Genomic DNA, 26,374 nt, shown 5'->3' with positions numbered 1-26,374 from the left:
ATGGCAGTAATAGCACAACAACACTTCTCCTGAAACTCTGTGACTAAGTGTGACACTATTATTTCTGCTTTTACACGTCCCACAGCTGCATTTATGAAAACAGAAACCCACGAATAAACAGATGCCAACAGTATTACCGGTGCCTAAGTACATAGACCACAGCTGCTACCAACCCTACATTATCCTTGTACACAGCCGACACTATCAACCAAGCATTACACGGGGTAAGAAGACCGTTTATCTTATTAGATCTGAGATGGAAAAACCCACTGTTACAATTCAATAATCTAAACTCACAGCATTTGATGACCCATTCTCATATGGTCCATTGCCCAAACCCCCAACAACCCCCATCAAATATAAGAAGAGACTATCATTACCGTATATGTAGGCATCTCTATCCATTTACGTTGGGTTTACATTATGTTTTGTGCCGTACATTGTATATTTGTTATCCATGGCCTCCTTCCTTCTAAAATCTACTTTTTAAATTATGAAAATGAAGTCTGAAGGGCTCTGGGGGTGTTACCAGAGCCTCTCTGTGCTGTAGCTTCACAGGTCATTGTAATAAGCGTTATAACAATCACCATCATCCTTCTCTCATCCTCTCCCTCTGCCTGTGTCATCTAGCAGCCACAGGAAGTGCAGGAGGAGGGTAGACCTACTATGCTCATTGTAACAACCTGTGAAGATACAACACTGAGGGGCTTTACCTTACAGCTGATCATTTTGGAACTAACTCAGATTCAATAATACACCTTATTACAACGTCAAAGGTGTTGATACCCACACACTAGTTACAACAAAGTGCCTTATCAATTTCAATGTGGGGAAAATAAGGTATCCCAGATCTGTCACTTGGAGGAGCTGTCTAGCACACACAAACAGTTTGAGAAGGTGTGGAGACCTCAACTTGATTACTCTCCTACCTCAACTCCTGGGTAGGTAACGAAAAAAGCAGGATGGTTGACATCAAAGTATTAATAGAATACTAGAGGGCTGGAATGGAAAGAACAAACCTCTTTTCCCCCCTCCTTTCCCTTTCCCAATTACCCCCCACTTGTTTGGGCAGCTTGGTGGCTCTATGGTTAACACTGCAGCCCTGCAGCGCTGGGGACCTGGGTTCAAGTCCCAGGGTCAACATCTGCGAAGAGTTTGTATGTTCTCTCTATGTTTGCGTGGGTTTCTCCGGGGCCTCCAGTTTCCTCCCACACGCCAAAACATACTGGTAAGTTGATTAGATTGTGAGTCCCATGGGGACAGGGACTGATTTGGAAGCTCTGTGCAGCGCTGCGGAATCTGCGCGTGCTATATAAATAAAGGAATTATTATTATTATTATTATTATTATTATTATTGTGGCAATTTGCTGATCCCTTATATTACATTTGTGCTTCTTTGCCATCCTTTATGTCTCTGATTCGTTGTTTGTGAAATTGATATTGCTGTGTATGACCATTCAGGCTCTCGATAGAATCAGCTGCCTGTTACTTTGCTTTTATGTTGAAAACAAATAAAAACAGAATTGATTAAAAAAAACAAAAAACTATACTACATATTAAAATCATCACATTATTTTATCCACCCATTGAGACCCAAAAAAAGAACAGACGTGTAATACACTATACATACGCCAAAATTGTACCAGTTAAAACATCATCTCAAAATACAAATCCTCTCTGGAAGATAACGTTTATCATGCTTGATTTTGATGGTAGATTTATTTACATTTTTTTTGAAGACTAAAGCATTTTAAATAGGGACAGCTTTCTTTGTATTGTATTCTGTATTTCTTTTTAAGCCCTCTTGGTTTCTTCTACTAGGCCACACAGCCACTTCATCAATACAATGCAACCTCAACTGTATTGCATTAGTTCTGCAACCATGTTCTATAATATTTACATTTTCAATCTTTTTCTTATTTCCATGATCTCACTCGTATTTGCATATTTCTTTTGCTTTCTCTTTCTTTCTGCACTTCCTATTTGTTCAACCTTTGATTTACACTGAAATTTCCATTCATCATTCTCAGCTGACGTATGATGGTTCCTTTTCTGCAGTCCACATCTTTGCCAGCGCTGTAATAGTCTTATGTAATATGTAATATACGGGAAGAGTTTATCAGGTTCAGAATTGGTCACCTCCAACTACAGAGCTACAAACAATTCCCTGATAACATAGATATTGTAGAAATGTATGTGCAGGACACATAGTTCATAAAGAGGGAAAGGTTCTTTATTGGTATGTAAGTCGGAACAGGTATATTTTATAATTGTAGCTCTAAACAAATTTTTTTTTTTGTCATAGTGACAATTGGATTTTCAAAATTTTTGCTAATTTTTTTGATTAATTACAGACACCTTACAGGAGATCAGTGCAACCTGGGACCAATGTCAGATCTTTATAAGGCCGGGCGCCCGGGACCTTCAGCTTCCCAGGGGCCCACAAACGCCCTTACGCAGCCCTATATGAAGATCGCCGGGTCTAAATGTCTTCAGGTTAAAAAGAAAAAACTCTACACTCACCTCCGTCTTCTCCGTGTCCAGTCCGCCTGCATACACTATGATGCGGCATCGGCGCGACTACGTTACGTCATGGTGTTGCGCACGGACCAGAAGAGGAGAAGACGGATCTGCGAGGAGAAGAAGAGCCGGAGGTGAGTATAGAGGGTTTTTTTTCAAGGGGCTCTAATTTGGACATTTCTATAAAGGGAGGGGCCCTGCTGTGAACATTTCATTAAAGGGGGCTCTACTGTTCCCATTTCTGTAAATGGGTGCTCTGCTGTGGTCATTTCATCAAAGGGTGACCCTGCTGTGGTCATTTCATTGAAGGGGGGCTCTGCTGTGGATATTTCATTAAATGGGGGGCCCTGCTGTTGATAATTCATTTATGGGAGGAGGGCTCTGCTGTGGCCATTTGATTAAAGGGGGACCCTGCAGTGGCTATTTCAATAGAGGGGGCTCTTCTGTGAACAAATTTTTTGTAAAGGGGGGGCTCTTCTGTGGATATTTCTGTAAAGGGGGGCTCTTCTGTGGACATTTCTGTAAAAGGGGTCTCTGCTGTAGACATTTCTGCAAAGGGGGGCTCTGCTGTGGACATTTCAGTAAAGGGGGCTCTACTGTAGACATTTCATTATAGGAGGGCCAATACGGGCTGCGGTGGTGTCATTGGGCTGAGGAGATTAGGCCTTGGGGCACAAGGTTGGTTTGGATGCTGGAGGGCCCTATTCGTGTGAACAGCCCAGAGCCCATGGGACACTTAATCTGCCACTGCCTGGGACTATCTATAGAGCTTCACCAGAGGTTACAGTGGGCCTGTAACTAGGGGTTGTCTGTAAGTCAGGTGTTCTTGAGTTGGGGACTGCCTTTATGAGTATTTGATTCTCTACCTAAATGTCCAGAATTGCTTTAATTCTCTGTATGACCAAAACTGAGCTGCAGTCATTGCTGCGGAGCTTTTCTATGTGCATTGACTGGTGACAGGAAATCACTACCATGTTTAGTCAGATCTGTCGCTGAGGAAACCTAAACCATCTAAAGACACTTCCTGTTCTCTTCTTTTCTCATCTCTATCAATCTGAATTCGCCTTCAATATTAATAATCTCTGCAAAGAAGACATTCCTAAATTCAAAGTTTTTAACTAAAACCTAATATAATACTGATTTGTGATTAATTTTAAGGGCATTCAGAAACCCCTCTGTTGTCTACCTTGGTGGAGTATCTGACAGGAAGCGGACATGTACTTAATCATACATCACATATGACACATCTGGCGGAGTTCTTCCTACTTCCCCCTCCTCTACACCAAAGCAGCCCCTTGCAAAGTTTACAGCAAGTCCTCGTCTATTGTTCTTACACTAAGCCGATTTGAGGGTCTACAAGCAGCTATCTACTTCCCATGGCTTGAGTTATGCCTCGCTTGACATCTACAGACTCACAGCTTCTTCAGCATCCCATCAGTTTTTCAGAAATAGAAGGACCCGAGGTACAGTAATAGCTTATTGTATTTCCCATTAGTTTATTTTACTACTTTTAAATTACTTCTGATTTGATAGTAAATATCTCCAATTTTCTTATGACCAGTGATATACATGCAGGAGTGATATGAGACAGATAAGAGGGGCTCTTATACAAAGTAGATGTTGTTGTTGCTACAAGGACAATTGATTTTATACTTGATTCATAGATTGCAACTCTCCATCAAAAAGTTGAATAATAAGGAACAAAAACTATTGCTTTTATATTTTCCATAAGCAAACTCATGAAAACTATGCTAGATGCTGATATGGAAGAACAGGTTGTACATTTTATGTACAGGCGGTCCCCTACTTAAGAACACTCGACTTACAGACGACCCCTAGTTACAAACGGACCTCTGAATTTTGGTAATTTGTTGTACTTTAGTCCTAGGCTACAATAAACAGCTATAACAGTTTGCAATAAAGCTTTAGTGTTAATCCTGATTCTTATGACAACCCAACATTTTTAAAATACAATTGTGACAGACACCCAAAAAATTTTGGCTGGGTTTACAATGATAAAGTATGCAGTTCCGACTTACATACAAATTCAACTTAAGAACAAACCTACAGACCCTATCTTGTATGTAACCTGGGGACTGCCTGTATGTATTGTCTCTCTGTTTAATGAGTACAAAAAATTGTATACTTTTTAAATTTTATTTGATTGAATATGGGATTTAGTGAAAAATCCCCAGTTTTTTTCATCAACGTCAATCAAACTTTCATGAAAGTAGTCATTCATGTCCATCTTAATCTGCCGTGGGTACTTTTTGCTGTATCATACAATTTATCAAACACGAGATTCCTAAGGGATGGTCCACGAGTAGCTAATATCCCAGAAAAAAGTTTGCCCGCATGGAGACCTTGGACTTCCTGGAGACTTTCAGAGTTTTTGGATATAACCAATTTAGAGCATCAACATTTCAGTGCTGCCTCACTATTTATAATGTATAGTTCAATGTAAAATGTTCAAAACATTTTAAAATATAAATTTTTTTTCTCCTAACCCTCCAAAGTCTCATACGACAGACCCCCTATTTAGTGACAAATAAAGAGAAACCAGTCCAAAGCGCCAGGAAAATTGATAATTTTTATTTCAGAAGTCACAAAAATATACGGTGTAGAAAGGTAGTTGACATTTGAGGAGTGAGTTGGCTAGGCCAACCGCAGACTTTTATGTGGCAGTAGTTAAGATGGTTCAATGGGAGATCTTTATCTATATCTTAAATAAGAATTGAGCCCATGGAGCAAATATAAGGGAGACATTTTTAAAATCATTAAATGTAGTTTAATTTTTTTAATTAAAGTTATTCCACATACAGGTGGTCCCCCGGGTTACGTACACGATATGTTCTGTTGGTTTGTTCTTAAGTTGAATTTGTATGTAAATCAGATCTGTATACTTTATAATTGTAACACTAGCCAGAATTTTTTTGGTCTCGGTGACAATTGGATTTTAAAAATGTGTGGTTGTCATAAGAACCAGTATTAACAAAAATAATAATTGCAGACACCGGTGATAACTGTTATAGATGTTTACTGTAGCCTAAGGGTAAAGTACAGTAAATTACCAAAATCCAGAGGTCCGTTTGTAACTAGGGGTCGTCTGTAAGTCGCCTGTATCTGATTTTTTTTTTAAATTCTGACCCTTAAACTATCAGATTAACTAAATACATAACAATAATTTTCATGCACTTGTATACACGTTCACACTACATATGTGTTATAAATTGTGAATAAATAAACCATTATCCATTGTGCTATTTTACATTCTGCTCACAACGTCAGTCCTACTAAAACCAAAAAAGTCACTAGTTGAAGTAAAAGTAGTATGGTATTTATACTTATAGATCACAATCTTGCAAAACCAATTTGGGAAATGGACAATTCTGCAAAATACAGTCCACTTCTGGGCTACTTTTCATGGAAGGTTTGTCCAATCGTTGGAAATTGAATACCAAGAGCAACAAACCTGATGAAGGACATGGAGTACCCTATAATAGAGGGGGGAAGAAAACAAACTACAATTTAAAATTGATAAGTCTTGTGTAGAGATGTAAAAAAAATTTAATTCTGCACTTGAAAAAATGTAAAAATTATTTTAATTTTCCTACATGCCGCCCTTTACTCCTCCGCATTAACTTAATGGAATTTTTTTCCCCCAAGTTTTTCATCTACACGGATGGAAGGAATTCTATGGGGCATTCATAAAGTAGCAGTGGCACCTAGGCTTTGTTGTCTTAGGTGTCAAAGGAAACTCTTCCAATTTACATTGGGGCGTATAAGCGCCATGGTGCAACTTTGTTCCTATGTTACTATGAATGTGAGCCTACAAAATCTAACTGTGTATTGATTTCTGTGTTTTCCTTCTATGTAGTTATATCTAAATGGTCCTGGAAATCTGTGCAGCCTCTGCTCCTGGATCGGCTGATGCAAAAAAAACTTTAGTGCACTGACCGTTATATGTTCTAACAATATTACTTTTAGTATTACTTGTCTGGAGTCACTCACTGAGCTTTTGTTGTTGTTTCTTTTTTATTGTTTTGTGCCAAGTTTGTTGCATTTTTTTTATTTTAAACCAAAGCCAAGAGTAGATTTAGCAGGGATTTAGCTGCCAATCGGCAGCAATAAAATCCAACAAAAGCTTTGGCCTTAAACCATTTCTCTTCAGTTCATAATATACACAAGGTAAAAATAATTTTCTAACTTGGGTAATGAGATTTTTTTTCTGGCAAGAAAACATTTCTTGTAGGTGAGTTTCTTAATCTATACAGTAGTTATTTAGGAAAAAACTACAAGAAAAACATGAGCCACAACAAAAGGTCTATAAAAATATAACAATTTATCGCACTAGTTTATATTACATACACAAAATGAATATTGACTGAGGAAGTGGATGCAGTGATAAACACGGGAGTCAGCCCGGAGTTCCTGATAGGGCACATATCACAAAAATAAGGCCTACAAAGAATGTATAGTATATATCTACAAGTAATATGACTTATCTATATCAGGCGGTCCCTACTTAAGGAGACCTGACTTACAGGTGACCCCTAGTTACAGACGGACCTCTCTACCCACTGTGACCTCTGGTGAAGCTCTCTGGATGTTACTATAATCCCAGACTGCAATGATCAGCTGTAAGTTGTCTGTAATGAAGCTTTATTGATCATCCTTGTTGCCATGACAGCAAAAAAATCCAATTGTCACTGGAAAAAATTTTGTCAGGAGTCACATTTTTTAAATATACCAGTTCCAACTTACATACAAATTCAACTTCAGCACAAACCTAAACAACCTTCCGCATCTTGTACGTAACCCGGGAACTGCCTGTATTTTAAACAGAAGTAATAAAGACTTATATTTTTATAGATCTTTTGTAGTGTCTCATATTTTTCTTGTAGGTTGGTTAAGTGTATTAACATCCACTTTTGCAGTATTCATGTACTTTAGTTGACGATTTGTGGTCACTTTGCACTTTGGTTGATTTGCAAAATGAGCACTGCATTTGGCTAATATATACTATATATATATATATTGTCCTGTTGTCTCTTTTTGGTGTAGTAGTTATTTGTCATCCTTGTTCTTATAATTTGTCCAATCTTATCAGGAAAAGGAATGTACAAAAACATTATACGGTATACAGAGAGCATAGCCAACACAAACTAGGAATTTATGGATGATATGGAAGTATAAAAAGTATAGTAGACTTCCATAGAACTGAGGGTCAGTATATGTGCATAAATAGACAATAGAAAAGATAAAAAGCATTGCCATTATATACACGTTTTCTAACTTTTAACCCGTCATACAAAATGACACGTCAGGAATGCACCTAATTAAGGTATCATGCTGTACATTTACATGATTGTGATCACATATCATAAACTTGGCCTCTGTGATCACTGCAGGCATCTACTTTGCTAGTTTCAACAACCAGGATGATGCGAACACTAATCCTGGCTTTTTAACTCCTAAGATGCCAAAATCACAAGAAATAGCAACTCGTAAAGAGTTTGTCAGTCCTATGTGTCCCAGCCACCCAAATGTGGTCATGGAGGGCTGATAGTATATTGCCAATATACATCTGGTGCTGGTACTGCACTGCTGTCTTGAGGTGTGGAGTGGGGCCTCCTGTCTTTTGCCTCGTCAGTTGACATTCCTATTCCATGGAGTGGCTGCAGATGGAGGGCCATGTGGGCATTGTCAGGGCGTATAGGGCGCAGCGGTAGGTGTAGTAGGTGGGTATGCCGTTCCGGCCCTGTGCTTGCTCAATTTTGAAAAACCTGCAACCTTTCATTTGCTGGTGTCTTGAGTAAAACTACACAAGGTTGGACCTATCATAGTTTTGCAGAAGCCCCAGCGTATGATAAATCTCTCCCATAGAGCGTGCAGGGCCATCACACCTATTGTTCCATTTTTGTATATGTCCCCCAAGATTTGTAAAGCTCTACAGAATATGATGGCGCTATATAAATAAAGATTATTATTATGGGTAACTATGGCAGCTGAGAGCTAGCAATGGCTCAATGACTGCCATCCTAGATTTATGGCGTCCCTGTTAAAAATTTTTATTATATAGATGATTGTGTTCCCTTGTTGTAAAGTTTCCTTGGGGAAATATTCAAAAATATTTAAATTTTTTTTATAAAATGTAAAAAAAAAAAACTAATAGGAACAAACCATGTCAAATTCATAACACAAAAATATATTTTAGAATTTTTTTTTCACATTTCATCACCATTAGGTAAAAATTACTTTGACAAAAAATAAATTATATGAAATGCTGTTGAAAAATACAACTCATCCTGCAAATAACAAGCTCCCATACTGATATGTCAATAGAATAATTAAAAGTTATGGCTCTACCATAAGACTTGGTCCAAATGAGTTACATTTAGGGACACCCTGGGCCTTTTCTAACTGGCTCCAGGTGGCTCTATAACACCTGATGGTATCTTTGGAGATATGTCTCTGACTACACATATACCGTAACGTGAGGAACACCTACCGCCCCTTTTCTGCCCCACTCCCCTGCCTTCCCTCGCCCCTCTTCCCTGCCCTATCCTATATTTTGAATACTCTGTTAATGTATATATTTTGTTAGAGCTGGATCCCTAATTGAACATAATTGCTCCTATTTCATACTTCAACATGGGGCTGTGACCCAAATACCTACCCATCTTGTGGGTCTCCTGCTCTTCTCGTTGTGTTGTATTATGCACTTTTTTAAATAAAGGTATTGAACCATAAAAGTTATGGCTCATAAAAAAGGACTTTTCACCATGTCTCTGACTCCAACTTTTTGCATGATTTATTCATAGGCTCTCTTTGAATTTTTTAGCTCCTACCATTCCAGGTGCCTACCAAACAGTATAGAACACTATCTGTTTGGACCTGATAAAAGAGATGGCTGCTTACAGCTTACCTTATAAGGTACCAGTTAACCATAGAAGTCTATGGGGGATGACATAAACCCTCAGATGCTGCGATCAATTTATCACCTACTTTAAAAAGTTTGGGGGATGGGGGCCTCACCTCACATATTAAATCATATCAGTGCTATATACATTTTTTATCTCTATAATCGTTAGGCTCAAAGAATTTAGGGGATGTGTCATATTGACTGTACAATGAAAGGAGTAAAAAAAAGGATGTAAGAAAATGGGGAGTACATAGGATAATTTACTGGACCATATCATACCTCTCACCTGTGGAAATTCCTCCAGCCCCCCATTTTTTTGTTTCTTTTTTTTCTTCTTGGTGTAATATGTGCGCCCGAGGAATATGCAATTTGATGTTTTATGTTGCATTTTGCTTTATTGTATGTAAGATGTATGTGATTATTACGATATATTATGATGTCAAATAAAATGTGAAAAAAAGGAAAATAACACTACTATGTTTTTCCACCTTCCTGGTAATAACCACGCTGGATATTAAATGATGATCCTAGAGAGAACAGATTGTTAGGCTCAAAACAAACTATAAAGATAAAGCAAGTTGTAAAGCTGGCTTCCGAAAGATGGGGAGTAAAAATCAGAAAAGGACTGCTTCCTTAACCCCCTGCCCCCCATGCCCTTTTTCTATTTTGCTTTGTTTTTTTGTTCCCCTCCTAAAGCCATAACAAACCAATTAAAATTGCATACTTTGTTCCCCACCCGTTTCTCATATTCAATTTCTGCAATATCTGCAGGTGGCCTTAAAGAGGTTGGACACTCTTTTATATAAGTTGCCATGTGCCTTTACAGCCTTATTAATACTCCCTGAATGTTAATCAAGTGATTCAGCATTCCTACTACTTACTTCTGTACTGTCTGCAGCCTCTTCATGCTTCTCTGTTTACATGTCTGAGCACTGATTATGACTCATTCTGCTCCCTCTCTACTGTGCATCTCTCTCACAGTCTGTCTGTCTCTCTGACAGACAGACAGACTGTATGTAAGAGAGAGAGGCACATTGAGTGATGCCATTAGGACGAATTGAAGTGAGAAACAGGAAGTTGTGTATATGTGCAGAGGCCAGCATGGAGAGAACAAGTAAAGGCTGAAGCTCTCACAGGAGACAAATATACAGGTGCACATACATGCAGAAACATGTCTACTGGAACAGATTTATTAAAAAGTGACCAACCTCTTTAAACAGTGTGTCAGTGAAGAAAAAAGTATGAAACTATGTTAAAGACGTTGTCCCAAAACAAATAATGTATTCCCTATCTACATTTACAGATTGATATCTAGAGTTACAGATTACTGGGAATCATCATCTTTAATCTGTGGTTAGAAATAATGTTACTTTGATGGGACAACCCCCTGCATTGTCACTCAGGCTCCCTGTGGCATTAATCAATGGGACACCACATGTTCACCTGAATAAGTATCATTTATTAGTATCAAATCTATTTGTAAGCCTCTAGATCCTTCACTTCTTTGCATTTGATTCAGCTTGTATAATCTTCAACATATTACAAAATAATCTGAAAATAAATCTAAATTACTAGAAATGTTTTATTTTTTTTATATTTTTGAGATTTTCCTGTGCCAAAAATGTAATTCCTTTGCTGACCATATACCTTATCTCTTGTCCTGTGAAAGAACAGCAGTCACTATTTTGGGTTTAATTTTTTTTTTTAATGTCATTACATTACAGGGGATTTCCACAAGGACTGTGGCATATTTTTGGCAAATAAACATTAAACGTTCTTCTTTTCATATGTTCCAAATATAGAATTCTTGTAACTTATCATGAAATATACTTTGGTCTAATAACTTTTTGAAAATGGCAGTGCAGAGCCACGCCATTTTGTTGCTAGTGTCGGAACACATGATTTAGCCATTTAAATGCAACTGGCAGCTTTGGCAGCAGCATTTGAAGAGTTACTGATGAGTTAAAGAGTTAACTCAGTTGAGCTAAAACTGTACCCCGGTTTAGCTCTGCTCGGCACATCTCCCTTACTACTGTTATTTTTAGCATTATAAGGTTAATGATATCCTAAAAGGGGAGTGGGGCATGTCTGGCATATGTATCATCAAAGGAGAGCATACTGTTATGTCAAGGCTGTTCGTCCCCATGGTCCATGGGCTTGATCGTCTTTGTGACTGCTACAATCCTTAAAGCTGCAACACTGATTTTGAGCCTTAAAATGCTTTTCCAGGAGTGCAACAATTATTATACGAGGCTTGGAGTGGTGCTTTAAAAATAATAAAGAGCCTATACTCACCTACTCTGCTGCTCCCATTGAGTCGGGGGCCACCTGTCACTGCCTAGTCTCTGTACATTGAGGTGTCCACAGCCACGTGCCTGCCACAGCCTAAGACTCCTGCAGAAGGAGGCATGCAGATGTGGTCATCCTATCACCACTAGATTTGCTATACAAACAGAGACTAGCAGTGATGGGCAATGCCATGGCTAAATGGGAGTACAGAGAGAGGTGAGCATGAGCTCTTATTTTTAAAGCCCCCCATCCATAGATAAAAATATTTGTATTCCTGGACAACCCCTTTAACTATTGTGACTTATGTAATGTCAATATATGACACAGCACTGTACAAATATTGTTATGATTCACATTGTTCCTTTTCTCCACTGCACCCCCACTAACAGTGGTTGGTCAGTCCCACCATTGCAATACCAGCAAAATAAGTATGGAGCCAATCCAATCAGCTGTAGGTATAAGGGTTAATGGTCCACTTATCAATAACTTCACTTGTAATTTTTTATCTGATCAATATCATCAATCTTTGGAAACCAGAGTCAGAACTTGGGTCACTCTTCCACAGCAGAGAGGCTTCTTGTAGACCTTCAGGAGATATTGCAGTGATGGAGGAGAAGCAGCTCGGGGTTGAGATCCATACAAGTCTTCAATACTTCTTTTATTACTCCCTTTACTCCCTCCAGTATTGTTACAGAGCCAGGCATGACCATTCATTTAGAAGGACCCTACCTCTTCCCTACACCACCAACTTACAGGACCCAGTGATGAAAAGGAGGACATCTAGCCGCACTCTATAGACATGGGGGCACAATTACTTACCCGGTCCCTGCGCGATCCTCGATCTGGAATATCCGACGAGGATGAAGATCGTGCACCCGATTGCCTTCTTGTGTCGCTTCCCCGCTCAGGTCCGCCAGAGTTCACCATCTTCTTCCCGGTGCATGTAAGTGCTTGGCTTGCGACACAATTTTAAAGGAAACCTACCACTTTAAAATGACCCCTCTGACCCACAAATACCTTAAGCTAGCTCAGGATGAGCTGATGCCGGACCATATTTTCAATTAAACCAGAAACCGCTGTATTTGTAGAAACATTATTTTCTTGTGGTAGTAAAATCTCTCTTCGGCGCTTCTATAAGCGTCATACAGCGCGCACCCCGGACCCTGCTCCGCGATCACGCTGTCGTCAGCGCCGCTCCCGTCACTAATTTTGCTGTGCCCGAGAGCCGGTGACGTCACCGAGCTCTCGGGCACACTAGCGCATGCGCACCACCTCCTCCTGGCGCGTCGCGGCCGGATCCCATTGCGCATGGGCGAAGTATAGCGGCGAGCATAGTGGAGGTGGTCTTCTGGGTCTTCTCTCCGAAGCCTCGCGATACTACGAGGCTTCGGGACTTCGCCCATGCGCAATGGGATCCGGCCGCGACGCGCCGGGAGGAGGTGGTGCGCATGCGCTAGTGTGCCCGAGAGCTCGGTGACGTCACCGGCTCTCGGGCACAGCAAAATTAGTGACGGGAGCGGCGCTGACGACAGCGTGATCGCGGAGTAGGGTCCGGGGTGCGCGCTGTATGACGCTTATAGAAGCGCCGAAGAGAGATTTTACTACCACAAGAAAATAATGTTTCTACAAATACAGCGGTTTCTGGTTTAATTGAAAATATGGTCTGGCATCAGCTCATCCTGAGCTAGCTTAAGGTATTTGTGGGTCAGAGGGGTCATTTTAAAGTGGTAGGTTTCCTTTAAATGTTAAATGCTTTGCTCAGTCCGAATCCGTCGGATCGTCCGATGGCCCGCCCCCCAATTTGTGTTGCATGAAAGCCGACTCCATGGCGTCACAATACAATCGCGTGCGACGCAATCCTCACGATCCCCGAAAACGTTGTAAAAAACCCGACGGAAATGCGGCCGCGGGAACATAGTAAATAAGCCCCATGATGTTCTTGACCAATTTAATTTGGCATTAGAGTTTCTCACTCTACCCTATACACAAACATGTACGCTTGGCCGAGCTGTAATATCTATTACCGTAATGTACAGTTTCATTCTTAGGAGAAAAGGAAGCTGCCTTGCCACACAGATCAGTGATCACAAAAAAACATCCAATATCTTTAAGTTTCTTGCTCGAATTGGTAAAGGGTGTGAATTTCACCTAAGTATCTGTAGAGGTCTCTGGGTTTATAGAAATATTTTAATATCACATTTATTGTGTGATATTGTTTTATTATTTACTTTGCTATTGTTGCAGCATAAAGTGGTAATGTTGGGGGGAGTGAAGCTCGTCGCGTACAGTAATTTACTCATGTGAACACCTTCTCAGCTGTAGTTGGCTGCAGCTCTGTGCCAGTCAGCTCACACTTTATTTGAGGCTTGACAGTTGCGACTTTCCGTACAATACAATAAAGGCCCAAGCTTGGACCTACCAAGCCAGTCTGTAGGTGTTAAAATGGCTTCATACATTGTACAACCCTCTTAATGTATAGTACTGGTAGGCCGCCAAAGAATGCATTTCAACATAAAACAATACAAAATTGTATAAAACACCACAAAATGTTCCATAAACATTCCAAATACATGCCTAACATATAACTGCTCTCAGCTGTTTTATGACCTACAAGGACTGCCCATATTGTGGGCAGGACATCCCCGTTTACACAGAGAAATATGCTGAGGTCAACCAATGGGTGATGGGGGCACATTAGAGTAGAGTGTTTACTCATGTGTTGAGATATTGCTTCACAAGAAAAAAAGTTTTGTACCGTGTTAGCCAGTTTAAGAAATTCCTGTTGCTTTTGATAGGTCAAATGAAGTCACCTTCTTGAGATTGTGATACCTTTTAATGGTTAACTGAAATATAAGATGTTACAAGCTTTCGAGACAGCTATGGTCCCTTCATCAGGCAGGTATAACAGGCTTTCCGAAGTGACACAGATCTTATACACCATGAACAGAGAAGTGATGCAAACAAAATGTAAACAGGGCCTGTTGTCTCAACTTGTTATTTTTTATTGTCCTTTTGTTTACATTATTTTTGCATCACTTCTCTGTTCATGGTGTATGAGATCTGTGTCACTTCAGGGGAAGTCCACTTAAAGGGGGTAGTCCACTTAAAGGGGAAGTCCACTTTTTAAATAATGACGATAAAGGCAACTGAATATATCATTGGAAGATCTGCTATGATCTGTGAACCATGCCCTTGCCATCCGAATCTTCAGCACTCCTATCATTAAATCAACCTCTGATGCATATGTAATAGGCCATAGGCCATCAATCATATGTAATAGGCCTAGTTGTCCAGGTTATAACAATCCTCCTTATAAATCATGTCATTATTAAAAATGGATTCATTTACATTCTAGTCCCTGTTTCCTTTAATGAACTCGCTAACATGAATAGAGAAGCTAATCTTCTCTACTGTGACTTATTCCGTCCCTGGGGTGACCTGTATGGACATTTCATTTCTCTTTTTCAGTTCAAACAAGAACTATTTGTGTCCATAATATTTTTCTATTTTAAGTGCAATTTATTATCATTTTAAGGAGAGTATTTTGTATTTTTGTGCACTTTACCTGAAACTTTATGAAAATGTATTCATTATCATGAAGAAATTAATTGTCCTACAAAAGAAGCCACTTTTCAATAGAATTCTCTTTTTTTGTAGCATATCAGGATTGGGGGTCATTTTGGAGATATTTGTACTTGCGCCATGATAGTGGATGAGTCTACGTGGATAAGGTGTATACCTTATACAACCAGTGGACATATGTGAAATTTTTGGTTATTTAAGTGTCTTGGAAAATGCTTGTATCAGTTGTATTATCCTACACAGACTAGAGGTTGTCCCTCCTATTAAAGTTAGGATAGAGGATAAATTGGTGGTCCTGGGACCCCCACCAGTTACAAGAACTGCTGTATTCACTGTCAATGGTAAAGCTGAGATAGCTGGTTCCATCATTCCCAAAACACTGATGCATGCTTGTCCTGACAACCCACCCATCCTGTTTTCATGATTGGTAGGGGTCCCGGTAGTCAGACCCTCACCAATCAGCTAGTTATCCCCTGTAGATAGGGGATAACTGAAATGCTTGGGATAACCTCTTAAATGGAACTAGTCACCAGATTTCAGTAATAAGCCTAATGAAAAGTTCCCATAGCACTATACTAACTTGTGACCACACTGTTTTTAGCTAAAAAATGCATAGATCTTATCCCCAGAAAATAAACTCTGTAAGCCTACCTGGCACCCTTTCCAGAATGAGCAGTGAGTCCCAGAGGCTTGTTCTATTCATGCCAATCACTGTTTCTCTCATGTCTGCCTCATTTCTGCCTCATGTCTGCTGGCAAGTCCCTCTTCCCCCATCCTTCGACTGATGAGTTATCCTCTGCCTACAAAGGTAATTTTCTGGCGATAGAATTTTTTAGCTGAAAACAGATTGGGAACAAGTTAGTGTAGTACTGTGGTTTATTAGTGAAAATCTGGGGACACTTCCAGGAATCTTTGTTCTTGTTTACACTTCTTAAAGGAAATCTACCATTTGCTTTTATGCATTATGAACCAAACATACCTTGAGAATGCTGTAGCTACACTGATGCAGAAACATCTTATTTAATCTCTGAACTGAATGGTTTAACTGAAAAAAAACTATTATAAAATTATGATAATGAGGCTCTGTCAATCCCTGTGGCTGCCCTGGCGCTTCTCCTCTTACCCTAATTATGCAGTGCTCCAGCATTGTCCTCCCCAGCATAAGCCGAGAATATGTCATCACTCTGTTGTTCCTGACAGGCAAAAGTAATCAATGCAGCACCATCACCACAGCTGCTATGTATGAGTCATCCAGCTCAGGTTGAATAGTCCTGTCTGGACAGTTCAGATAGCTCCCTGTATGTGGAAGTAATGTGTTTATATACAGCAGCCAGTCTATACCCAGTTTTCCCAAGGTCTTGAATTTTATAATTGTTTTTTGAGCATAACCACTCAGTTCAGGGATTAAACAATATGAACAAGATATGTTTCTGCATCAGTGTCACAACAGCATTCTCAAAGTATGATTGCTTCATAACACATAAAAAGAAATGGCAGATTTCCTTTAACAACAACATTTGGGGTTTTCCCTACGAACATCCTACTTCCCAACTAACCCCCAAAAGGACTGTCATTTGCAGTACCAGAAGAATGGACATTTATCTCGAGCTATAGGATATTTTTCTAATTTTCTAGTGTCATGGGAACCTTATATATCGGACACTTCTGACATATACATTGTCCATGACAGTCACATCTACGAACTTGAGAATGATGCCTCTCCCTCCATTAGGGCAATACTTTCAAAAAGAGGGTATAACCGGTGGGGTAAAAATTGTTCTGATGTACCATGTACGAGTAGTGCTTCTATTGTTAAAGCGGTTATACTTTGCAGTATTTTTCACATGTCTGTACTGTATATACGCAATAATTAACATCTGGCGTTATGTGTTCTACACATTAAATGAGTTGCTGGTCTCTCCATAATCATTAAGGTGTGGCTTACGTCTAATGATCATAGTGGTCACCTTCACACGTGTGATATGAACAATTAAGCACGGTATGATACACTAGGTAAGATCAGGCCTCAATGCACCATTCATTGCTCATACCTGCCATGTCTTATCAAACATCTGATTTGTCGAGGCATCTGTACAGCTCATTGGCTACATGTAGGTTTTTATAGAAAATAATTGTCTGTTTAATGCCATAATAAGTTTTCCCTGATTATATATAAAGACCTGCAAGTGTGCAGGTGCTGGAGCAGATGGTAACTGTGCACAGTCATAATGTAGATTTATTTCAGATGATTTCGGGAAGATCTTGTGTTTAGCCTTTAACCCTTCCTTCAGTTTAATTAATGACTGCCGCCCTTGTAGCGGAACAATTAACTTAGAAAGAACTAAAATAAACAGAAATTTGCATGGAACTATTTAGGTCATGCTGACATGTTTTCTTAATTCAGGTTTTTCTCTTTTGCATTTTTTACCTTTTTTTAAACTTTCATGTGAAAACTTAAAACGGTGTTTTAGGCAAATTAATGTTATTGTTTGTGTAATGAAAAGTTATAAATTTTTCCAATATACTTTCTGTATCAATTCGTCACGGTTTTCTACATCTTGACTTGCTGTCATCCTGTCTATTTTTACTTCCAGTTGATAGGAATCTGACCATGGTCACACAGGTGCACGGTTAGTTATAACACAGAGAGTAATCAGAGCTGTGTGATATAACGAGCCGTGCACCTGTGTGACATCACATGACTAGGGATATAACGAGTCATGCACCTATGTGACCATGGTCAGATTTCTGTCCACTAGAAATAAGCAATGAAGCTTTCTATAAAATGACAACAAGCAGAGATCTAGAAAAACCATGAGGAACTGATACACAAAGTATATTGGAAAATTGTATATCTTTTCATTACAATAATGATAACATTTAGTTGCTAAGATTGGAATACTCCTTTAAAACATTGAAAAATAATGCAGTTTATAATAAAGTGGAACCTTGTATTACAAGTAATCTGGTCTACAAGTGTTTTGTACTTTAGAAAAATTGTAGCTTGGTTTACAAATAAAATTCTATAATACAAACATTATATGAGCTCTCCCAGCCTATACTCCCTCTCTCACAAAATTGTTTAAAGGAAACCTACCATTTAGAATGGTAGGGGTAAGCTGTAAGTACCGAGCACCAGCTCAGGGTGAGCTGGTGCCGGTACTTACTTTCGTTAGTGTTATAAACCGCGGTATTGCGGTTTTAACACTTTTTAAACTCTAGACCAGAACAGGCTTCGGCGCTGCGTGCGCACGATCGTGCGCGCGCCTACATAGGAAACAGTGGAGATGTCGCGCGCACGGTCGAGCGCAGCGCCAAAGCCTCTCCTGCTCTAAAGTTTAAAAAGTGTTAAAACCGCGATACCGCGTTTAATAACACTAACGAAAGTAAGTACCGGCACTAGCTCACCCTGAGCTGGTGCGCGGTACTTACAGCTTACCCCTACCATTCTAAATGGTAGGTTTCCTTTAACACAATATTGAAGAAGAAGAATAAAATAAAGGGGTTAGATGATATACATGACAAAATATTTTTGGGGCGTGGAACAAATTGTCTGCGTTTCAATTATTTCCTATGGGAAAACTTGCTTTGATGTACAAACAATTTGAATAATGAGCAAGAATTCTGTTTGTAATCCAAGATATCCGGTTATTGTGGAACCGATTGTCTGGGTTTCAATGGTTTTCTATAAGAAAATATGATTTGATATACTAGTGATTTGGATTACATGCATTTTCCTGAAATGTATTATGCTCATAATCTTATATGCCACTGTATATACATTTCATATTAATATTAAGTAATAATGTAATTTCCTTTTGGTAGAGCAATTTATCAAATGGGACCTTTCTACTAGAGCAGGCCTTCCAGTTTTTGACACAATCCTTGCTCATGCTTTGATGCTTAGATCGTAAATGTCCATAGGTAGGTAGATCTCAAATATTTCCATGATCGGCTCACAGAAAATAATGGGAGGAGGCCAAAACATTCAGAGCTGAAAATGTCTTTATGAAGAAAATGTGGTTCTGTGCCCACCACTTTCCCAAGCTCTTGTCTTTGCTGTGGTCCCTGTCACCTCTTCCTTACTTGTGGAGGCCACTTTTCATAATGTGACAAGTAAACACTAAAGTTTATTTTGGCTGTGGGTCATCATGCTGAGACCTCTCATTGATCACTAGAATTAGAGGGTGAATTATGTTGCAGCTCCTTTTTTCTCTTTGTCTCCTAGACATTGTATTAAGCCATCTTCAGCTAGTCGTGGTGCAATTCTCGATGGTGTCGGTGGCCTGCATGTAACATCATCTACTTACCTCTGACAGTCTTCTCTGCACAGTGTTACCTAAAGATCACCAGGGGTTATCCATCGTAAGGTAGCAGAGGGTGCACACTTGTTAATACACTTATCATATTACTCTATGGGAAGGTGCCTGAAGTATGTCGTATGCCTGTCCCTTTGGTACCATGCACCATCCACTCTCAAGCTGCTTGGGTCAGCTACCAGTGATTAATGGCATCTAATAATAATAATGATAATTCTTTATATATATAGCGCACACAGATTACTCAGCGCTGCACAGAGCTTGCCAAATCAGTCCTTGTCTCCAATGGGGCTCACAATCTAATCAACTTACCAGTATGTTTTGGAGTGTGGGAGGAAACCGGAGGACCCGGAGAAAACCCACGCAAACACGGAGAGAACATACAAATTCTTTGCAGATGTTGACCTGGATGGGACTAATTTAGAGGTGGCAGCCTGGTCCATCGCAAGGAAGTACATATACTTGTTTTGGGGTTATAGGGTATAGATTTTGGGGCAACTTAGACAATACTCTCCGGAATACCCCATAGCCATATCTGTTCAGTAGCTTATCTGTCCCATGAGATTTTTAACCCCATCTCGTTGCAGCATTTTATTGTTCAATTTTTGCTCTCCACCTTCAAAAATCTACTTTTTCATTTTTCCATGTACAAAACTGTGCTTATTTTCATATTTATTTGCATAATAAATATTTATTTTTAATAATTATTCCATGACGTGTCCTGGGAAGCTTAAAAATTCCAAATGTGGTTAAATTGGCAAAAAAAAAATGCATTTACATCACATTCTTCTTGGCTCAGTTTTTACGACTTTCATTGTGCGCTCCAAATGATATGTTTACTTTATTGGTTTATTGGTTCAGTACGATCACTGTGATACCAAACTTATATAGGTTTTATTGATTTTTAATACATTTAAAAAAATGAAAACAATGAGTAGGAAAAAAATAGTTTCACCATCTTCTGACGCTAATAACTTTTCTATATTATGGTGTACAGAGCTGTGTGAGGTGTCATTTTTTGCGGTATAAGCTGACATTTTCATGACTACCATTTTTTTTGTTTATTAGGTTTTATATTAGTTCTAGGGAAAGGGAGGTGATTTGAAGGTAAATAAGGCTATACATATGGAATCCATGGGAGTAAGGAGGGCTGTATCTAATGAATCAATAGGGGCTCAGCAGGTCTTTACATAAACTAACCTTCAGGGGGCTGATCATTATAATAAACTATGGAATATTTTAGGGAACAGGAGACTGTTTTAGTTTCAGAATTTTTAATGCCACCATGTGAGTTCACTGCAAAGGGGCCCTCTGAGGCTCTGTCACCCAGGAGCCTACTGAAACCTGGAACCGACCTTATTTTCATGAACAGTATCACATGACCTTCCATTTGCACCAATCACTGACTAGAGATCTCAGCTACTTATTGGCTGAAAAGGCTTCCCGGCTGCTTTTTTAAGGACATGGACTCATATAGACCCCAGGTTGCCATGGCAATGGATCATTGCTCCCTAATGAGGTTACTGGGAGCGAAGATCCTACCAAACATGGCGGTGATGGCTTTGCCAGTGGCAACCACCAATCTCAGGGGTCAGGGGTGGTTGTTGGCTGCATAATGCAGCCAACACCCACCATATATGAAGAGGGCTCAGCCCGTCAGCGCGTCCTCATTCTCAATGCATTACGGCGTAATGTACGCCGTAATGCGTTAAGTGGTTAATCTATATATTTTTTTTTTTTTTTTAAAACATCATTCTCTAAGTCTATGGCTAGCTTTAGTTTATATTTATTTATCTATATTATTCAGTCAATCAATCGGTCATGTAACTAAATAATCTGTTTATTATATAATAGTAACAAAAATTATTTATGTGGCGCCATTATATTCCTGCGCTTTACTGATCATGGAGGACGTATACAGAAAAAAAAATAGAGTAATAATGTGATCAGATGAAACAATCTTATTTTATTCTATCTATTATCCATTTATTGTATCTACCTATAATATCTCTACCTATCAAACTCTCATCTATTATCTATGTATTTATCTGAAAAAATCCAGAGCGGCGCAGCGTGAACCCAATTATAGGAGGGTGCTAAGCCACGCTCCAAGTCCCCACAAGAGGCAGCAAAAAAATTGGTGAAGTGAGAATAAACGGGGAGATTCTACTTTTACTAGGAGACTGGTGTGTCTTAGTGTTATGCTCTCGTCCTGGTATCGGGAGCCATAAAAGGGTTAATTAGAAAGTCACCTTTACAACTGAAGTAAGGACTGTTTTGAGCCCTGGATAAAAATCTCTATCACCATCAATATATCTAGTTCTCAGCCAGAGTATGTAAGTTATGATGATATTCTCTAGTCTTCTTCTACTACTTGCTGCATTGACAATAGTGAGACAGGAAAGGGAACGTTCTGGCTAAGACTAGATCAGTCTGTGGGACTAACACAACTAACCTCATGCGAGCAGAGAACATACTACAGCTTTGCCTGTGTGTAAGTAACGCATTGTAATATTCTGGTGTTCTCCTATATGGTGTTTATATACTATTATCATTGTAATATTAATAATAACGCATCATTTATGACATAGAGCACTGATTTAACAATGATACTAATGTAGTAATGCCTGCTCATTCATATGGACTGAATTGGCAAGTTCTGTGTAGCGCTGCACAATATTTGGGCACTATATAAATAAAGCAATTATTATTATTATTATTAGTGTATGTTACTGAACTTAGCAAATTGAAGGAATGTGAATCATATATTTTATTACTATTGTTTTGTTGATACTCTATGCGACTGAGTTCATACATGTATCTCTATGTAAATACGTAAGAATAATTGTCTAAGGACCTTTCAAAATACCAGAACAAATGTAACATTCCTAATCGTGAAGGCTTGTTGTATTAATGATGTACATTTTTGCGTAGACATTTTCTATCAATATGGTCACATGGCATAGTTAGCTTTCATCAGTGAAGCCGTAAAGAGAAATCTTATTATTTCATATTATGTGTTACCAATGTTTGTGAGATTTACTAATCCTTAATAGCAAAGTTATTCAAAATAATGACACCCAATATATATAACCAGTGAGTGTGATGTACAGTATATAAAGGGCACATTCATTACAATCATAGCTATTTCTTCATCTAGATCGCTCACATATTTTTTTCCATGTTTATTCTCCATCAAACCTTAGTAGTTAAATTTGTTTTATTCCGACCGAACTGTGACAATATTTGAACTACAATATAATAGACACTTAAACTTTCATATAGAAGTGCAATTTCCTTATTCTACTCACACGATGAACAGTATATAGTCTTTGTATGTGTTGTCTATAACTTTAAAATGATCCAGTTTCCACATTAGTCACATTTGTACACTGCGGGGACACTCAAATGATGTGTGTATATACATGAATATATGTTGAAGAGTGATTTAAAGTTTTCCAATATTGATGTTGAACCATAAAGTTTTCCAATATTCTATCTAGTCTATACTGTAACAGTAAATTCACTTTTACAGGAATTTACTATTTGGCATCCTAATTTATTTTTCAATTGATGATACAATTAAATTCCTAAATGTACAGTACAACTGGCCTTACACATTAGAGGGTGTTGTGAATGGGAAGAAGAGAATGAGCTGCCGACCCCTCTGCACCAGAATATCCGTTATTTGATGGAGAGAATTTGGTTAGCAAAAACAATAATCTGGCACTCCAAAGTATGTAGAGATACATATTACAATTTATTGAGATATATAGCAATCCAGAAACAGTATTGACGTTTCGGTCTATCCGACCTTAATCAGAAACACTACACAAAAAAAAGAACAAAGTAAAAGAGAGTCCTATAGATATGCATTTTTATGTGTTGTCCTACAGCCATGCGGTATGTGTATGTTATACTTATTTTTGAGCTTTGTGTTTTCTTAGTATATAGGGTTTAAGATCCACAACTTCATATTTAAACTGTGAGATTATGTATAATGGATAATGCAGGACGTACTCCTTCTATCTTTCTATCTCCTATGAACCTATTACATGTTAATCGAATATACTCTGCCTTTGGGGTACGTTGTAATACTCTGTATACCAATTTAATGCATATATTTAGCACTCTCTTTTACTTTGTTCTTTTTTTTTGTATTTACCTCAGTGTATAGACCGGTGGGATAGACTGAAACGTCAATATTGTTTGTGGATTGCTATATATCTCAATAAATTGGAATATCTATCCCTAAATACTTTGGAGTGCCAGGTTATTGTTTTTGGATCAAAGCACAAGGAAGATTCTTATCGGAGTCGCAAGGAATGGCGCTGCATACAGGTTATTGTTTTTGCAAAAGATTGGGGTGGTACACTATCTGTGCACCTTATACCCAAATGGAGTGACCTGTATTACATGCACTATGAGAGAATTTGGTTAAGCACCATACACTTAATTGATGAAATGATTCTTTGGAAATTTTGCTGACAATTATTTGATATCAAATTGCCACTTTCAGCTCTTTGTAACCCCTAATTCAGCTCTGATATGTTTTCATATGTTCTTAGTACGAAGCAGCATCCATGCATCTGCTATTCTGCATAATAATAAATAATAATTCCTATACAGGCGGTCCCCTACTTAAGAACACTCGACTTACATACTACCCCTAGTTACAAACGGACCACTGGATATTAGTAATTTATTGTACTTTAGTCCTAGGCTTCAATTAACAGCTATAACAGTTATCACAGGTGTCTGTAATGAAGCTTTATTGTTAATCCTGATTCTAATGACAAACCAAACAGCCAAAAAAGTTCTGGCTGGGATTACAGTGATAAAATATACAGTTCCGACTTACATACAAATTCAACTTAAGAACAAACCTACAGACCCTATCTTGTATGTAACCCGGGGACTGCTTGTATATATATATATATATATATATATATATATATATATATACAGTGCACACAGATTACGTAGCGCTTGTCACAGAACTTGTCAAATCAGTCCCTGTCCCCAATGGGCTCACAATCTAATCAGCCTACCAGTATGTTTTGGAGTGTGGGAGGAAACCGGAGGACCCAGGGGAAACCCACGCAAGAACGAAGAGAACATACAAACTCTTTACAGATGTTGAACTGGATGAACTACTCTGGCTCAAATGTGTGCTAATATTACAACTTGGTCCATTAATACTAATAACAGGGTTCCTGTATTTGTATCTGCCAGTGATATAGCCGCACATGACAACTTGTAAAGATTATAGGATAATATCATACAATAGATACTAATGGAAGATGCCTTAATTCTAGAGAAAATAAAAATTCAGGTATTTGGCTCATATATATTGCTCACCTGCAATGCATCTCTTACACCATCCATTAGTCATTAGGACTAGAGGTGAGTTGGATTATTTTTTAAATTCGGGTCTGGGGTTATGGTGCGTCCCGTGTGACCCAGACATATTGCTGGATTGGCAGCCACAAATTGTTGTCCCAACCTACTAGCCATGGCTGTGATTGGCCAGTGGGGCCGCACTGCCACCAATCCGGCAATATGTTCAGGTCGTGCAAGATACATCCGAACCTCAGGTCCGAATCTAAAGTACCGTAATGGTCCACTCATCTATACTATTTCAAGCAAATCTATTTATTGATTCTCTTGCCCTATAATTTGAGAACTATCACCAGTCTGCAAGGAAAGTATGCTAATTTTCTCACCATTGTGACGGTTTATGGATTAATGAACTCCCAAGTTGGAATTATATTAAACATTATTATTTCTTATCTCCTTCAGGTCACTGATCTATGAAAAGAAAAAAGTGGCAATGTCTTCATATAGAAGCATACTGTCAAAAAGGTGACTTTCTAAGAATTGATGGAAGAATCTCGCTAACTCTCTAGATCGCAGGAAGATGAATGCCATTAAATGTGTCTTGGTCGGGGACGCTGCTGTTGGGAAGACCTCACTTCTTGTCCGCTTCACATCGGAGACCTTTCCAGACTCTTATAAACCCACCGTCTATGAGAACACCGGAGTGGATGTTTTCATGGATGGAGTCCAGATAAGCCTTGGACTTTGGGACACCGCGGGCAATGATGCATTTAAAAGTATTCGTCCCATTTCCCTTCAGCACGCAGACATTGTCCTATTGTGTTTTTCCGTGGCCAACCATACTTCATTTCTAAATGTACGGAGCAAATGGATTGCTGAGGTAAAACACCAACTTCCCCAGGTACCAGTACTCGTTGTTGCCACACAAACTGATCAGAGAGAGCTGAGTCACTCTCGTGTGCCATGCATCAGCTCTGTGGATGGTAAACAGCTGGCACAAGATGTCCGGGCCAAAGGATACTTGGAGTGCTCAGCTCTAAGTAACCGGGGAGTCCAGCAGGTATTCGAATGCGCTGTACGGACTGTCGTCAACCAGGCGAAGAAAAGAGCAAGACGGAAGCGATTCTTTGGCAATGAGTGCAAAATTATGTGAACCGCTTCTTCGTCCAGGATACATTTCCTCTTCAGTGACAATTAAAAAAACTTAATAGACAACTTATTTCATTGCCCTCTTGGTCTCTAGTTGAAGATATCTAAAATTACATTGAATAAAATTCAAGACAGGCTCGACATCTCACAGCACATGAAGATTCAATTTTATGATATGTTATATTGCAAATGATTTTACCGTAATTGTAATGTGATATAGATAATGAGCCAAAACCCAGAAAAATAAAA

General features: G+C 38.9%; 1 protein-coding gene across 3 annotated transcripts; it reads left to right on the top strand.

The window, feature by feature from the left end:
* The first annotated feature begins 146 nt into the window (after positions 1-146).
* On the top strand, positions 147-26,374 carry RHOH (ras homolog family member H). 3 transcript variants are annotated; one of them, XM_072132431.1, is made up of 2 exons: positions 147-224; positions 25,439-26,374. In XM_072132431.1, the coding sequence occupies exon 2, from the start codon at positions 25,557-25,559 to the stop codon at positions 26,127-26,129; it is 573 nt and encodes a 190-aa protein (XP_071988532.1). In that variant the 5' UTR covers positions 147-224; positions 25,439-25,556; the 3' UTR covers positions 26,130-26,374. The 3 variants fall into 3 exon arrangements, with proteins under 3 accessions (XP_071988532.1, XP_071988535.1, XP_071988514.1); XM_072132434.1 differs by lacking the exon at positions 147-224 and adding an exon at positions 19,556-19,687; XM_072132413.1 differs by lacking the exon at positions 147-224 and adding an exon at positions 23,856-23,977.

Source organism: Engystomops pustulosus, chromosome 1 (genome assembly GCF_040894005.1).
Source record: "Engystomops pustulosus chromosome 1, aEngPut4.maternal, whole genome shotgun sequence".
NCBI lineage: Eukaryota > Metazoa > Chordata > Amphibia > Anura > Leptodactylidae > Engystomops > Engystomops pustulosus.
The sequence above is the reverse complement of the archived record's forward strand: the minus strand, read 5'-3'. Positions and strand labels throughout refer to the sequence as shown.

Excerpts from the sequence above, each read along its gene's own strand:
- RHOH (XM_072132431.1), top strand. The coding sequence starts at position 25,557 with ATGAATGCCATTAAATGTGTCTTGGTCGGGGACGCTGCTGTTGGGAAG.